The following is a 16,403-nucleotide window of genomic DNA, read 5'->3' on the forward strand; positions in this document are numbered from 1 at the left end:
CCACGTGCAAGGGGGAGACTTGGGTAGCTGGGGGGGCTGAACCCCAAAGTTTGAACACCCGGCCCACCCCATGCCGTATAGCCGCGCGCCTTTAAGAGGCTGCAATCCCCGCCGCGGCCGCTGGAGGCCGCAAAGGGGCGACCGCAAGAAGAACGGCATTTGTGTTTCCTCCCACCGTGCAGAGCGGAAGGGGCGGGGCTCCTCCGGCCGGGACTGCAACTCCCGTAGTGCCGCGCGGGACGTCCACTTCCGGCGCGGGGCGGGGGGCAGTCGGTGGGGCCGGGCCGGGCCGGGCCGCGGGCCCTGAGGCAGCGGCGGCGGCGATGTTCGTGCAGGAGGAGAAGATCTTCGCGGCGAAGGTGCTGCGGCTGCGCATCTGCGCGCTGGACGGCGCCGAGTGGCTGGAAGAGGTGGCCGAGGACACGGCCGTCGAGCGCCTCAAGGAGCGCTGCCTCAAGCACGTAAGGCCTCCCACCGGGGGGGGGGAGACTACAGGGCCCATTATCCCCAGCCCCGCCCGGCCCCACTGCGTAGGCCTGGCTGCGGTGCCCATCGTCCTCAGCCGGGACTCCCCCCCCCCCTCCGGTCCCTGGAAGAAGGTGGTGGGGACTACAAGGTCCATCTCCCTTGGCCGGTCCTCAGCTGCCCTTCGAGAGGCCGACCCCGGTGCCTATTATCCCCAGCCAGCCCGCCCGCCCTTCAGAAAGGGGCTGGCTATGGGGCCCATCATCCTCAGCCGGGACTGCCCCCCAGTCCCTGGAAGAAGGTGGTGGACTACAAAGCCCATCTCCCTTGGTCGGTTCTGAGCTGCCCTTGGAGAGGGCAGGGGACCCCGGTGTCCATGATCCCCAGCCAGCCCCTGCCAATAGTGATGGGCTCTGTTGTCCTTTGTGCTGTGCCCCCGTCCTCTTCCGCGGAGGCCATTCAGACTGGATGGACTGCAGTGCCCATCCTCCACACACTTTCAAAGCGATGCACTACATAGCCCATTCTAATTGACCAGCCTGAACCCCATCATGCCCTTTAGAGGGCATTGTCCACAGTGCCCATCATCCTCAGCCACCACTGTGTGGAGTTCCTGGCTACATAGCCCATCATAGCCAGCCACCTAAAGCCCTTCCCATGGGACTGAGTCCCCATGGTTCCCAGCCAGCCCAGCTCATCTCTAAATCTGCTGTCCCTTTGGAGGTCAAGGCCTTCAACTCCTATCATCCCCGGCCAGGTGGCAAAGCAGTGTTTCCAATCTGCTCGACGGCAATGCCCATAATCCTCTGCCGTCACGGCCAGACACCCTCATCCCTTCTAAATACAATGCCCATCATTCTTTGCCAGTCCAGGCTCCAAATCCACGTGGAAAGCTTGCCTGGTTTGAAAACATCCGGGACCTTCACTGAGGACCATATACTTGAACACTGGAGTCTTTTGACGCTTAAACAGGTCGTTTAAAAACTAGGGCAGGGCTGGGAGGGTTTCAGTGGGGAACCCTTGATGGGGGCTTATCTGCCCAGTTGCTTTTGGTACCTGAGGGGATGCTTGCAGTAACCAGGTTTAATAGGCTGTACCAACAGAAACCACTTTTGGGGGGGGGGGGGGCTGGTGTGAGGTTATGGGGCAGCTGAATTCAGATCAATTGAAAAACATAGAAACTGCCTTATTTAACAGCCACACAGACGTGTCCTGAGCCAACCCTGACTTTGCACTTCAAAGTTATTTTGAGAAATGAAGACTGAGAATAAAATAACATTCCAAGACCAAAATATCCCAGAACAGATGCTTTCCGTAAAAGATAAAAATGTGCATTTGGTTGTTTGCTATTGCATATTCCTTTTGGGGGGGGGGGGTACAAATGTTTTGAGAACAAAGTTCACGCTGTTGTGTAATATGGAGGGTTTTGCTAAAGAGATTTTTTTTAAAGTCAAATTTATTTATTTATTTATTTAATTTGACTTCTGTGCCGCCCAATCCCGAAGGACCCAGGGAGGCTTATAACAGTATAAAATTATAATAACAGCAACAATAACAAGAAGTCAAGAAAAAGGAACTAATATCTAAAATCCTAATTAAAACTAAGGGCCATTTTATTTTGTGACTCAAAACATAGAAACGCAACCCTCAAAATGGGCCAATATGAGTTTTACTGAACTTTTGGGGGACACCAGGTGAATAAGGGCAGACTAGATGGACCAGGAGGTCTTTTTCTGCCATCAATCTTCTATGTTTCTATATCTTTAGTCTAATTCTAGGTCAACTGCTCACTTTATTTTGAGACAAAAAGGGAGAAGCTCTTAGTGTTTCCATTTTAATTTTGTTTTCTTTTTTAAACGGGCACAGATTTCCAAAGGAGCAATATTTTAGCGAATGACTATTGCCCCCCTTGTTTTTAAAAAGCCAATGGGGATGTTGACAGGGATCTCAACTCAGACCTTTATGTAGAGTGGCAAACCTTATGTTCGGGATCAGTTGATAACATCTCCTGCCGCCTGTAAAAGGTCATCGCGGGGGAAGGTAAAAATAAACCAGCCTTGACATTAGCACAGAAGAAAGTCATGCAAAACCCTATAGGAACCTCACATGTGTGTAGAAATTCCCATTACTTTACTGATCGGTTTGTACAAATAATCCTCAACTTACAACCACAGAATTTCCCTGAGGCTGGTGGTTAAGTGCTTCGTACCCAATTAGAAACATAGAAGATTGACGGCAGAAGAAGACCTCCTGGTCCATCTAGTCTGCCCTTATACTATTACCTGCATTTTATCTTAGGATGGATCTATGTTTATCCCAGGCAGGTTTCAATTCAGTGACTGTGGATTGATCAACCACGCCGGCTGGAATTTTGTTCCAAGCATCTACAGTGTTTCCTCAATTTTCGCAGGGGATGCGTTCCGAGACCGCCCGCGAAAGTTGGATTTCTGCAAAGTAGAGATGCGGAAGTAAATACACTATTTTTGGCTATGAACAGTGTCACAAGCCTTCCAGTAACACTTTAAAGCCCTGAATTGCAATTTCCCATTCCCTTAGCAGCCATTTAGATTATTACTCACCATGTTTATTTATTAAAGTTTATTTAAAAAAATATTTATTAAAGGCGGAGGAATGTTTGGCGATGGGATATGACATCATCGGGCGGGAACAACCGTGTTATAGGGAAAACACCGTGAAGTATTTTTAATTAATATTTTTGAAAAACAGTGGTATAGGCTTTCCGTGAAGTTTGAACCCATGAAAATCGAATGAACACTGTACAGTGTCATATGTCATCGCCAAACTAATAATTTTTGCAAATAAATAACAAAAAAAATAATTATTGTTAATAAATGTTTATAAATATCAGGATCACTAGGTGTCTTATTCAATGGTAAGTACCAGTAATAATGGTGAGTAAATGGTTGTTAAGGGAATGGGAAATGGTAATTTAGGGTTTAAAGTGTTAAGGGAAGGCTTGTGACACTGTCCACAGCCAAAAATGGTGTATTTACTTCCGCATCTCTACTTCGTGGAAATTCGACTTTCGCGGGCGGTCTCGGAACACATCCCCCGCGGAAATCGAGGGAACACTGTACTCCTCTTTCAGTCAAATAATATTTTCTCACGTTGCTTCTGATTTTTCCCCCAACTGACGTCAGATTGTGTCCCTTTGTTCTTGTGTTCACTCTCCTATTGAAAACACTTCCCTCCTGAACCTTATTTAACCCTTCAACATGCTTCGATCCTGTTCCCCCTTTCCCTTCTGTCCTCCAGACCAGTGTTTCACAACCTTGGCAACTTGAAGATATTTGGACTTCAACTCCCAGAATTCCCCAGCCAGCAAATGCTGGCTGGGGAATTCTGGGAGTTGAAGTCCAGATATCTTCAAGTTCCAAGGCTGGGAAACACTGCTCCAGACTCTACAGATTGAGTCCCTGAAGTCTTTCCTGATAAGTTTTCTTCTCCTCTTGGACTCTCCTTATCTTCTCTCTCCTCCATCCAGGGTTTTTTTTTTACATTCCCCCCCCAAGAGGCTGTTTTGCCCCGTGATGAGGAGGACAGAGCTGTTTTCAAAGGTTCATTCTCCCTCTTTGCTCTTCCTCCTCCTCCCTCTCCACCGATCCCCTCCCTGCAGTGCATGCCGGGCAGCCTCGAAGACCCGAAATGTGTGACGCACCACAAACTCATCCACGCTGGTTCGGAGAAGGTGCTGAATGACACCAAGACGGTCTCGGAGGAAAACCTTCAGGATCAAGGTGAGGAAGGAAGGAAGGAAGGAAGGAAGGAAGGAAGGAAGGAAGGAAGGAAGGAAGGAAGGAAAGGAGGGAGGGAGAGGGAAAAAAAGTCAAGGATGGAAAAAGGCGAGGAGAAGAGATGGGAAGAAGGGTGAAAGTATAAAAGGAAGGAAGGAAAAAAGAGGAGGAAGGACAAAAGGTCACACAGGGTTCAGACCCGCCCCCCAAAATTTAGAGAATGGGAGGGGGAAAGGTTGAGCGGGATTTGGAGAGCTGTCTCCAATATTGATGGAAGGTCAGTTTCAGCCAATTCTGTACAATAGTTATTTTGACAGCAGGCTCAACGCAGGGAATACGAATGTGTAAGAGTTGAAAGTGGACTTTGGAGGTCATCCAGTCCAACCTGCTTTCCAAATGAAGGAATCCACCACAATGGGATCCCCAGCAGATGTATTTATTTATTTATTTATTTATTTATTAGATTTGTATGCCGAGTCTACGGAGAGGGGTGGCATACAAATCTAATAAATAATAAGAAGAAGAATAAGAATAAGAATAATGCCGCCCCTCTCCATAGACTCGGGGCGGCTAACGACAATAATAAAACAGCATATGACAAACCTAATATTTAAAATAACTAAAAACCCTTATTAAAAACCAAACACACACACAAATATACCATGCATAAATTGTATAGACCTAGGGGGAAGGAAGATGGCCACCCAAGGCTCTGCTTGAACCCTTGTAGCAAAGAGACGCTGCTCATTTGGCCCCCTCTTGCCCAGATAGGAGCTGTCCTTCTGCCTCAGAATGACCACTGATGCTTCCCTTGGTATTTACTGGCTCCTTCTTCCTTCTGTCCTTCCTCCTCTTTTTTCCCTTCCTTTCCTTTTCCCTTCCTTCCTACCTTCCTCTCTCCCTCCCATCTCTTCTCTTTCTATCCTTCACTTTTTTCTCTCCCTCCCTCTTCCTTCCTTTTATACTTTCATCCTCCCTCCCATCTTTCTATCCCTCACTTTTTTCTCCCCCTCACTCCTTTCCTTCCTTCCTTTTATCCTTCCATCCTTCCTCCCATCTCCTCTCTTTTTTACATCCTTCACTTTTTTCTCTCCCTCCCTTCTTCCCTTCCTCCCTCCCTTCCATTCTTTTTTGCTTTCAAATACTATTGTACACCGCCCAAAGTCCATCAGTAGTTGGGTGGCCTATATATTTAATAAAACTTAAACTTTCATCCTTCCTCTCACCCCTTCTCCTCTCCTCTTTCCATTCTTGACTTCTTTCTCTCCCTCCCTCGATCCTCTTGGCACTGGGGAAGACCTTCTTTTCTTTCTTCCTCCAAACTTTTTTCATCCTATCACAGCAGGAAATGGAGGCAGCCACAGTGTCTCGTTCCATCTCTCTTCTTGTCTCCTTAGATGTTTTGGTCCTAGTGAAGAAAAGGGCCCCTCCAGCACTCCCCAAAATGGCTGAGGTGTCTGCCGAGGAAAAGGTGAGTCCTCCCAGGGTCCCAGATGTGGAAAGACTCTCAGCCTCCAACGCTGCTTTTTAATCATCTGGTCCCCAGTTTCATCCTTGGGTCACATCTGTTAGATGATGATAAGGAGTAAGCTGTGCTACTTCTAAGTTACGAAAGATAGACAGAGGAAAACGTGGAAGTAGAAGATATCCAGCTAATAACCCAGAGATATGAGTAGTACTATATATAGCCAGACCAGACAGCTGGAGTATATAAATATTATTTACATTTATCAAATATCGGCGTCAGTAACAATCCTAGTCATTCACAAAATACATCAATCAGCCTTCTCAATATACAAACCAACATGAGAATACATAGTTCTTATTACACACGTCTCTGTAAGTTGTTGTAAGAATTGTTGTAACAATTCTCCCTCTTATGGCTCACTGCATCACCAGCTCTTAAAGCAACAATGGACTAAACCTTTTAAAGATATATTGCTGCTTTGCTTTACATAGTGTAACACCCAACTAGTTATGAATAGAATAGAATAGAATAGAATTCTTTGTTGGCCAAGTGTGATGGGACACACAAGGAACTTGTCTTTGGTGCAGATGCTCTCAGTGTACATAAAAGAGACATTTGTCAATAATCATGAGGTGCAACACTTAATGATTGTCATAGGGGTCAAATAGGCAATGAGGAAACAATCAATATTAATAAAAATCTTGAAGATACAAGCAACAAGTTACAGTCATACAGTCCTGAGTGGGAGGAGATGGGTGATAGGAATGATGAGAAAAAACTAGTAGTAATAGTAGTGCAGACTTAGTAAATAGTTTGACAGTGTTGAGGGGATTATTTGTTTAGCAGAGTGATGGCATTCGGGAAAAAACTGTTCCTGTGTCTAGTTGTCTTGGTGTGCAGGGCTCTCTAGCGACGAGTTGAAACAGTTTATGTCCAGGATGCGAGGGGTCAGTCAATATTTTCCCCACCCTCTTTTTGACTCGTGCATTATGCAGGTCCTCAATGGAAGGCAGGTTGGCAGCCCTTATCTTTTCTGCAGTCATGCACATAGCATTAACAATAACACCGACCTGGACTCTTGTACCCCGTGAAGCCAAAGTGAACTTTTATCACAAAAGCCAGCTGGGTGATTTTGGGCCCATCACCAGGGCACTGGGAGTTCTGGTCCCACCTTAGCTGTGAAAGCCGGCTGGGTGACTTTGGGCCAGTCTTTGTCGCTCAGTCCAACCTACTTCAAAAGGTTGTTGTTGTTGTGGGAATAATAGGAGGAGGAAGGTAGATACATAAATAAGGTTCAGGAAGAAAGTGTTTTTAATAGGAAAGTGAACCCAAGAACAAGGGGGCACAATCTGAGGTCAGTTGGGGGAAAGATCAAAAGCAACCTGAGAAAATATTATTTGACTGAAAGAGTAGTAGATGTTTGGAACAAAATTCACAGGAACTGAATTTAAACACACCTGGGATAAAAATAGATCCATCCTAAGATAAAATACAGGAAATAGTAGAAGGGCAGACTAGATGGACCAGGAGGTCTTTTTCTGCTGTCAGTCTTCTAGGTTTCTATGTTTGCCACTTTGAATTATTTCGAAAATAATAAATGCAAGAGACAAATACATAAGTTCACTGGAGAAGGGCAGTTTATATATCTAATAAATAATAAAATCTAACTAATAAATGAATGAATAAAGACAGGCCTCCCAACTTAAAGATAAACTCAGTTTATCTTTATCTTAGCGGAAGCAGGAGCAGAAGGCGCCCGACAAGGAAGCGATCCTAAAGGCCACCACCAACCTCCCCTCCCACACCGTGGATCGGAGTGTGGCCCACCACAACATGAGAGACGTGAGTCCTTGGCTTCTTCCTGGGGGGGGGGGGGGGCTGCCCCTCGGCCTACTTCTCTCCAGGCCCAGCATCCGGGCATCCCATAATAGCCTCAGAGGGGAACCGCAACGGGAGGAGGCAGTTCTGTTCTCTGTACAGCCACCGTCGCTTTCATTTGGCAGCGGGGGGCAAGAGGCTTTTAAATACTGTGTCCAGTTCTGGAGACCTTACCCCTAAAAAGAGATGGATCAAATTGAAGGGGTCCCAAGACGGGCTACAAAAAGGGTGGATGGTCTTAAGCACAAAACTGATCAGGAAAGACTTCATGGACTCCATCTGTAGAGTCTGGAGGACAGAAGGGAAAGGGGGGACATGATGTAAACATTTCAATACGTTAAAGCAGGGATCCCCAAACTGGGCGACTTTAAGACTAGTGGACTTCAATTCCCAGAATTCTCTTGAAGTCCAAAAGTCTTAAAGTTGCCCAGTTTGAAGACCTCTGCGTTAAAGGGTTAAATAAGGTTCAGGAAGGGAGTGTTTTTAATAGGAAAGTGAACACAAGAACAAGGAGGCACAATCTGAGGTTGGTTGGGGGAAAGATCAGAAGCAACCTGAGAAAATATTATTTGACCGAAAGAGTAGTAGATACTTGGAACAATCTTCCAGCAGACGTGGTTGGTCAATCCACAGTCACTGAATTTAAACATGCCTGGGATAAACGTAGATCCATTTTAAGATAAAATACAGCATAAGAGCAGACTAGATGGACCAGGAGGTCTTTTTCTGCCGCCAATCTTCTGCCATCAATCTTCTGTTTCTAAATTTTGGGCTCAATTGCCGCTGTAATTGCCGTTGTCAATTCAGACGCTTCCTTAAAAGAGAAATGACAGCCTCAGGCGGGATGGTAATCCCTGGGAATCCCAATCTGAAATCATTCCAGGGAGCAGATCCACCCCAAAGGCCCTTGGCGTCAATCATCAAGGCCGTAATTTCATCTCAGCCCTAACCGAGCTCTTGAAAAGACAGCAGGCGTTTTGGGGGGGGGGGTGGGAATGGACCTTGAACATCACCCAAAATCTTCAGAGCAGGAGCTGTGGACGTCAAGGCAGCTGCAAAGCAGGCAACATTTAAGAGTGTCTCCGGGGGGGGAGAATAAACAGGCCCACAGATTGTCTTAAAAGGCCAATTGTCATTTTTGAGATTCTTAAAGCCTGGGAAATTTAAAAGGAAAAAAAGGGGAGAGGGGCATGTATAAAACAATCAGTTAATTTGAAATTAATCCTTAATCAGTGCTGGAGCTGAAATGCCAAAGAGAAGGAAAGAGGCATTTGGGGGGCGGGAGGGGGGGAGTTTCTTCAGGTACATTAAATGTTCTCCTTCCTTCTAGTTTCAGACGGAGCTTCGGAAAATCTTGGTCTCGCTCATCGAAGTGGCCCAGAAGCTCTTAGCACTGAACCCAGACGCTGTCGAACTCTTCAAGAAGGCAAATGGTACAGGGGAAATATTTTATTTATTTCTATTAATTAACATAATTTCCAATACAGCTTTCTCCTCCTCTTTTCCCCCACAACGACAACCCTGCGAGGTGGGCCTGAGAGAGAGAGAGGGAGAGAGGCCCTAGGCAGGACTTGAACCCACCTCTCTCCTGACGATTGGCCTAAAGTCAGAAGAAAACTCAACATTTCTTGCCCCAGTTGGACGCTAAGTGAAACAGTACAATTGTTCAGTTGGTAACACAGCTGTAAAGTAAATTATTATTATTATTATTATTATTATTATTATTATTATTATTATTATTATTTATTGGATTTGTATGCCACCCCTCTCCGCAGACTCGGGGCGGCTAATAACAGTAACAAAACAGTATAATCCAATACTAAAAAACAGTTAAAACCCATTATTATAAAAACCAGACATACATACAGACATACCATGCATAGAATTGTAAAGGCCTAGGGGGAAAGAGGATCTCAGTTCCCCCATGCCTGGCGGCAGAGGTGGGTTTTAAGTAGCTTACGAAAGGCAAGGAGGGTGGGGGCAATTCTAATCTCTGGGGGGAGTTGGTTCCAGAGGGCCGGGGCCGCCACAGAGAAGGCTCTTCCCCTGGGTCCCGCCAAGCGACATTGTTTAGTTGACGGGACCCGGAGAAGATCCACTCTGTGGGACCTAACTGGTCGCTGGGATTCTTGCAACACAAAAAAATCATCAGCAAAGGCAGTTATGTCTGTTTTATGGAGGTCGATGTACTGATTCCAGAAATATGCTTAGTTTTGCTCTATCACATAAACTTTCTGATATAGAAGCACTTTTCTTATTTGGAGAGGGGCGGCATACAAATCTAATAAATAATAATATTGCAGTGTTCCCTTGACTTTCGCGGGGGATACATTCCAAGACCGCCGGCGAAAGTGAAATTTCCACAAAGTGGAGACACTCCCTTCCTCCCTCCCCCTCCCTCCTCCTCCATTCCTGGTTTTAATTACCCCCCAAAAACCCGCAGGGGAAACATATATTTTATTCATTTATTTTTTGAAAATCCGTGGTCTAGACTTTTCGCGAAAGTCAGACCCGCGAAAGTCAAGGGACCACTGTACATCATTTCTACATTTTCAATGTATCTGGTAATTACTGTTTTCTTAACGTCGCCACTATATTTCCTATACCCTATAATAGAAACATAGAAGATTGACAGCAGAAAAAGACCTCATGGTCCATCTACTCTGCCCTTAGACTATTTCCTGTATTTTCTCTTAGGATGGATCTAGGTTTATCCCAGGCATGTTTATATTCAGTCACTGTGGATTTTATTCATTTATTCGATTTTTATGCCGCCCTTCTCCTTAGACTCAGGGCGGCTTACAACATGTTAGCAATAGCACTTTTGAACAGAGCCAGCCTATTGATTGACCAACCATGTCTGCTGGAAGTTTGTTCCAAGCATCTATGACTCTTTCAGTCAAATAATATTTTTTCACATTGCTTCTGATAATAATAATAATGATGATGATTGCTCCGTGGAAGCGACACCTGCTACAGAAAAACTCTAGACCTTTTTGAAATCAGAACCAAAAAATGATTGAGGAAAGTACAAGGTCAAGTGCGGCGATTAAGAGAAATATTTTTTTTGCACGCCTATGTAATCTATAGCAGTGGTCCCCAACCTTTGTTTGGCCAGGCCCCACCTAAGCATCTCTAAAATCTTCCCATGGCATAATAATTCTTGCTAGTCAAAAGGAGGAAGCCTAAAAGGCCATTAAGTCTGCGGAGAGGGGTGGCATACAAATTAAATAAATAAACAAACAAACAAATAAATAAATTAACCTGGTTTAAGCAAGGCCCCAATTGGCCCCATTAAAAATCAAATTGCCCCCCGCGTTGGGAACCCCTGACCTAGAGATTCCCTCCCATCCTCCCTGACTCGGCCCTTTCTGTATTTTTCTCCAGCCATGCTGGATGAGGACGACGATGACCGAGTGGACGAAATTGCTCTGCGCCAGTTGACCGAAATGGGCTTCCCTGAAAGCAGGGCCATCAAAGCCCTTCGACTCAGCCAGTAGGTAGCCTCTCGTGTGTGTGTGGGTGTGTGTGTGAAAGAGAGAGATGTCAACACAAGGAACATACCGTATTTTTCGGTTTATAAGACACACCGGTAAATAAGGGGCACCCAGATTTTAGAGGAGGAAAACAAGGAAAAAAGTATTCTGAAAAGGTAGTATTATATTGTTTAATAAAAGAACAGTTTTTCCCCAAACGCCCTCACTCTACTAAACAAATAATTTCCTCAACACTGTCAGACTTTCTACTAAATCTGCACTTCTATTCTCCTAGTTTTTGTCATCATTCCTTTCACCCATTTCCTCCCATGTTGACTGTATGACTGTCACTTGTTGCTTATATCCTAAGATTTTTATTAATATTGTTTCTTCATTGCTTATTTGACCCCTATGACAATCATTAGGTGTGGTACCACATGATTCTTGACAAATGTATATTTTATTTTATGTACGCTGAGAGCATCTGCACCAAGACAAATTCCTTGTGTGTCCAATCACACTTGGCCAATAAAAATTCTATTCTATTCTATTCTATTCTATTCTAAAATACCAGTGTAGCAGAATACTTTTTTACAAACTTCAAACTTGACAGCTTCAAATCTTGTGGACTTTAACTCCAAGAATTCATCCACTAGTCATGTTACCTTAGGAATGGGAGTTGAAGTCCACAAGCCTTAAACTTGCCAGGTTTGAAGACCAAAGTCAAGTTTCACCCAAACCCAGATTATTTGACCCCTATGACAATCATTAAGTGTTGGACCTCCTGATTCTTGACCAATGTATCTTTTCTTTTATGGACACTGAGAGCATCTGCACCCAAGACAAATTCCTTGTGTGTCCAATCACACTTGGCCAATAAAATTATTCTATTCTATTCTATTCTATTCTAAACAATGTCCCACAAAGCAGAGAAAGAAAGTACTAAACCTAAGAAATTAAAGAAAGGAAAAGAAGCAATATATGTTTCTGCCCTTAGAACAATATGTCTATCACCCAAAAAGATGCTAAAACATCTAGAAAGAAATGTTTTACTGTTAGGTAGTGAATACAGATAACAGAACACTAAAAATCAAACTTAAGGAATAGGAGAAAAATGCTGCGTTAATTAATAAAAATATTTTTGGCACAGAAATTGTCAGCCTGGCTATTTTTATTTTTGACCCTTCTTGCAATTTGTATTGAAGAATACATTTTTACAAATAAAGATTGAAAAAAATGGAACAGCTTTTAGAATGTTTCATGTAAAAGTTCATATTCTCCGTGAACCTTATCTACACATCTTCATTTGTGTTTATTGAGATTTGGAGGGGGCTGTTGAAGTGAAAGAGACCCCCAAGCAGTGTTCCCTCTAATTTTTGGGGTGGGTGGGTGGGCGGAAAAGTATAGTGTCTGAGCGGCAGTCCCTTCGGGACTGGGCGGCACAGAAATAATAAATAAATAAACAAACAAATAAACAAACAAACAAATAAAAAACCCACCCTGTTTTGCCTCAGAGAATTTCAAAATAAAATACTGTACTGTGTGTCTATAACAGTGAGCTCATAATAGGGCAACTCTATCAATATCAAAATGCCTCTTAAATAGCTGAGCTAGTTTCAAACTAGATTTTGATTTTCTTTCTCTCTTCCTTACTCCCATTCTTTTTCTTTCTCTTTTCCTTCCTCTCTTTTTTCTATCTGTTTCTCTCTCTTCTTCTCTTCCTCTCTCTCTCCTTCCCTCTCACTCTTTCCCTCTCGGCTTCTGGGCAGGTTTGGAAAACTCTGAGTTGATGATGATTTTTAAGTGAGCAATTGCTCACTGCTCAGCTTAGAGGGAACTATGCCCCCAAGCAGCCAAACTTTCTCTTAGATCTTGGAACCCATTTGCTGGTCCCGGAAGAAAACTCTATATGTAAATGCTTAGGTGAAGAAACCTTGCAAACAGAACAGTAGGCCCTCAACTTCTTATTGCATATGTATATTGCGAATGGATTTTTCAAATTTAAATGGGTATCGCTATCCATTATGTAGTCAAATGGGTCACAAAAATCTAGCAAAAACTTTGTCCCCTCTAACAAAAATCTTAGGAATGGGAACACATCCAACTAAACTGTCATGTATTTTTCCATATTGCCATTTTGTTGCTTCAAAAAGAATCGTTAGATTGGCAAACTGGGGGAAGAATTTTACAATAGGTTTCTACCTTGTTTTGCTCCAACTGTGACCGTCGCCCCCCGCCCCGTTTCAGCCTGCCCTCCAAAGGCACCTTCCCCTCCATTTAGGACCTAGCGCTCTTCTCTCGGGGTGGGGAGAACGGACCCATAAGCGCTGACTTCAAGCTCCATGCTGGGCCGCCACCGTCTTCTGTGAACCTGTTTTTCTTCTATGGACGAAAATCGGGTTCCTTTCAGGGCTGGGGAGAAAAAGAAGCCTGCTGCGGCGAGGTCAGGACGGGGGGGGGGGGGCAGCGTTGGCACCTGGTGTTTGACCAGGAACTCGCGGACCCATAGCGCATTGTGGCAAGGCGCGTTTTTCCTCCATAGAAGAGATCCAATCAGCCGTGACGAAGACCTTGCGAGAGGTCCCCAAAGACGCCTTCCAGGGCACGTACCGGTCACGGCAGAGTCACTGGAAAAAATGTGTAGAGGCCCAAGGACAGTGCTTGGAAGCATTTTATGTGTGTGTGCAAATCTTTCAATGAATTGCTTTTTTTAAAAATAATTGCATTACTTTTGGAACACACCTCGTATATTATACCTGTGATTCTGTGCTGTGTGTGTGTTGACGTGTGTCCTTCGCCCTGCAGCATGTCTGTGACGCAGGCCATGGAGTGGCTCATCGAGCATGCGGACGACCCCACGGTCGATGCCCCCATGCCAGGCCACGTCCCCGTGGAAAGCGCAGCCGAGGAAGCGGGGTGCGCCACCCCCCAGGCGGTCAACGGGGCCAGCTCAGCGGAGGAGCTGAAGGACGAGCTGACCGAAATATTCAAGAAGATACGAAGGAAACGAGAGTTCCGTCCAGATCCGCGGGTACTCCCCCTGCTCCGGGTTCCCCCACTTGCCAGCCCCCATGTACAATGGACTCCCAGGACTAGAAGAGTCCTCGACTTATGAGTGGTCACTTAGCAACCATTCAAAGTTACAACAGACACCCCCCCCCAAAAAAAAAGCTATTATCCAATTTCAGGTTTCTGACAACACACAAACACACAGTTCTGCAGTTGCACGGCTGCATTTCAAGCATTTGACCACCAACCCAAGTTTACAGCTGCCTGCAGTGCCCAGTGGTTGCATGGTTGAAATTTGCAGTCTTGTTTTTTTCTTGGAAACTTCTTTGCTTCCAGTTCATGGGGGGACACGGTCGAAACATTTAAATAGGTGAAAAGGTTCAATAAGGTTCAGGAGGGAAGTGTTTTCAATAGGAAAGTGAACACAAGAACAAGGGGGCACAATCTGAGGTTGGTTGGGGGAAAGATCAGAAGCAATGTGAGAAAATATGATTTGACTGAAAGAGTAGTAGATGCCTGGAACAAACTTCCAGCAGACGTGGTTGGTCAATCCACAGAAACTGAATTGAAACCTGCCTGGGATAAACATAGATCCATCCTAAGATAAAATACAGGAAATAGTCTAAGGGCAGACTAGATGGACCAGGAGGGCTTGTTCTGCTGTCAATCTTCTATGTTTCTATGAATGAGGAAGGAAGGATCCCCAGGAACTGAATTGAAACATGCCTGGGATAAACACAGATCCATCCTAAGATAAAATACAGAAAATAATATAAGGGCAGACTAGATGGACCAGGAGGTCTTTTTCTGCCGTCCGTCTTCTAGGTTTCTATGTTTCTATTGTCATAACTCAAGGACTTCCTGTTGTTTTCAGGGCAGCTGGTAGAGGAGTCACCCCCTCCCACTGAGCTGTTCTCTTTTTAGCTCAATCCCCACGGGATAAAAAAATATTTTCCTCCAACTGTTGCCTGTTTTCGTTCTCACCCCAGGGAGCTATGCCTCCCGTCACTCCCTACCCACGTGGGACATCTAATAGAGAAAAGCCTCCAGCTTTTAAAATAGTATTTTTTTTTTAATTTCCACTGGAACAAGCGCTGGCCAAGGGGATGCCCAGCCATTCAGGGTCCCGGGATCTGGTTCCCCCCCCCCTTGTAAACGGTCCCATGGTTCTCTTTCTTTCAGGCAGTGGCAGCCTTAATGGAGATGGGCTTTGACGAGAAAGAAGTGGTGGACGCCCTCAGGGTCAACAACAACCAGCAGAACGCGGCCGTGAGTTTCTCCCGACTTAAGCAGAGCTGACCTACTTCTCCCACGGAGCTTATCCGGGGGCCTTAAGTCCAGGGGAGGGGGTGGTGGACCAGACAGCCTCTCCCGATGCTTGAGGGGCTGCCACAGAGAAAAAGGGGTCAACCTATTCTCCCAAGCCCCTGAAGGCAGCGGGTGGGATCCCCTGTATTTTTCAGAGTAGGAGACGCACCTAGGTCAGTTTTTCCCAACCGTGGCAACTTGAAGATATTTGGACTTCAACTCCCGGAATTCCTCCTCCCGTCACGCTAGCTCAGGAATGGGAGTTGGAGACCACAAGTCTTAAACTTGCCAGGTTGAAAGACCCTTGCAGCTCTAACTCCTAACCCAGGAGTCTTCAAATTTGACAGCTTTAAGACTAGTGGACCTCAACTCCCAGAATGTCTCCTCCTAGATGGGGTAATTAAAAGGCAAAAACACCATTTTTCACCCGAATCTCTGGGGGGAGCTGATTCCAGAGGGCTGGGGCCGCCACAGAGAAGGCTCTTCCCCTGGGTCCCGCCAGACGACATTGTTTTGTCGATGGGACCCGGAGAAGGCCAAATCTGTGGGACCTTATTGGCCGCTGGGATTTGTCTGTCAGAAGACGGTCCCGGAGATATTTTGGTCCGATGCCATGTAGGGCTTTAAAGGTCATTACCAATACTTTGAATTGTGACCGGAAACTGATCGGCCATCAGTGCAGGCCATGGAGTGTTGGAGAGACGTGGGCGAACCTAGGGAAGCCATGATTGCTCTCGCAGCCACATTCTGCATGATCTGAAGTTTCCGAACACTCTTCAAAGGTAGCTCCATGTAGAGAGCGTTGCAGTAGTCGAACCTCGGGGAGGTGAGGGTATCAACGACAGACTCGGAGGATTTGCTCCTACTTCCTCTCCTCCTTGGAACGGACGCAAAGGTCTCACCCTTTTCTCCTCCTCTTCCCTCCGCTCAGTGCGAGTGGCTGCTGGGCGACCGGAAGCCGACTCCGGAAGACTTAGACAAGGGGATCGACCCTGCCAGCCCTCTCTTCCAAGCCATCTTAGAAAACCCCGTGGTGCAGCTGGG

At 45.6% G+C, this 16,403-nt stretch overlaps 1 protein-coding gene across 1 annotated transcript in view; it reads left to right on the top strand.

The window, feature by feature from the left end:
* The first annotated feature begins 260 nt into the window (after positions 1-260).
* The window catches only part of UBAC1 (UBA domain containing 1), a 20,440-nt gene continuing 4,297 nt past the window's right edge, over positions 261-16,403 (top strand). The window contains exons 1-9 of the mRNA XM_070759543.1: positions 261-461; positions 4,103-4,223; positions 5,618-5,691; positions 7,423-7,530; positions 8,897-8,999; positions 10,954-11,062; positions 13,848-14,073; positions 15,234-15,320; positions 16,291-16,397. Coding sequence (XP_070615644.1) covers positions 324-461; positions 4,103-4,223; positions 5,618-5,691; positions 7,423-7,530; positions 8,897-8,999; positions 10,954-11,062; positions 13,848-14,073; positions 15,234-15,320; positions 16,291-16,397 — 1,073 coding nt within the window. The 5' untranslated portion in view covers positions 261-323. The remainder of the gene's footprint in view (positions 462-4,102; positions 4,224-5,617; positions 5,692-7,422; positions 7,531-8,896; positions 9,000-10,953; positions 11,063-13,847; positions 14,074-15,233; positions 15,321-16,290; positions 16,398-16,403) is intronic.

Source organism: Erythrolamprus reginae, chromosome 8 (assembly GCF_031021105.1).
Source record: "Erythrolamprus reginae isolate rEryReg1 chromosome 8, rEryReg1.hap1, whole genome shotgun sequence".
NCBI lineage: Eukaryota > Metazoa > Chordata > Lepidosauria > Squamata > Dipsadidae > Erythrolamprus > Erythrolamprus reginae.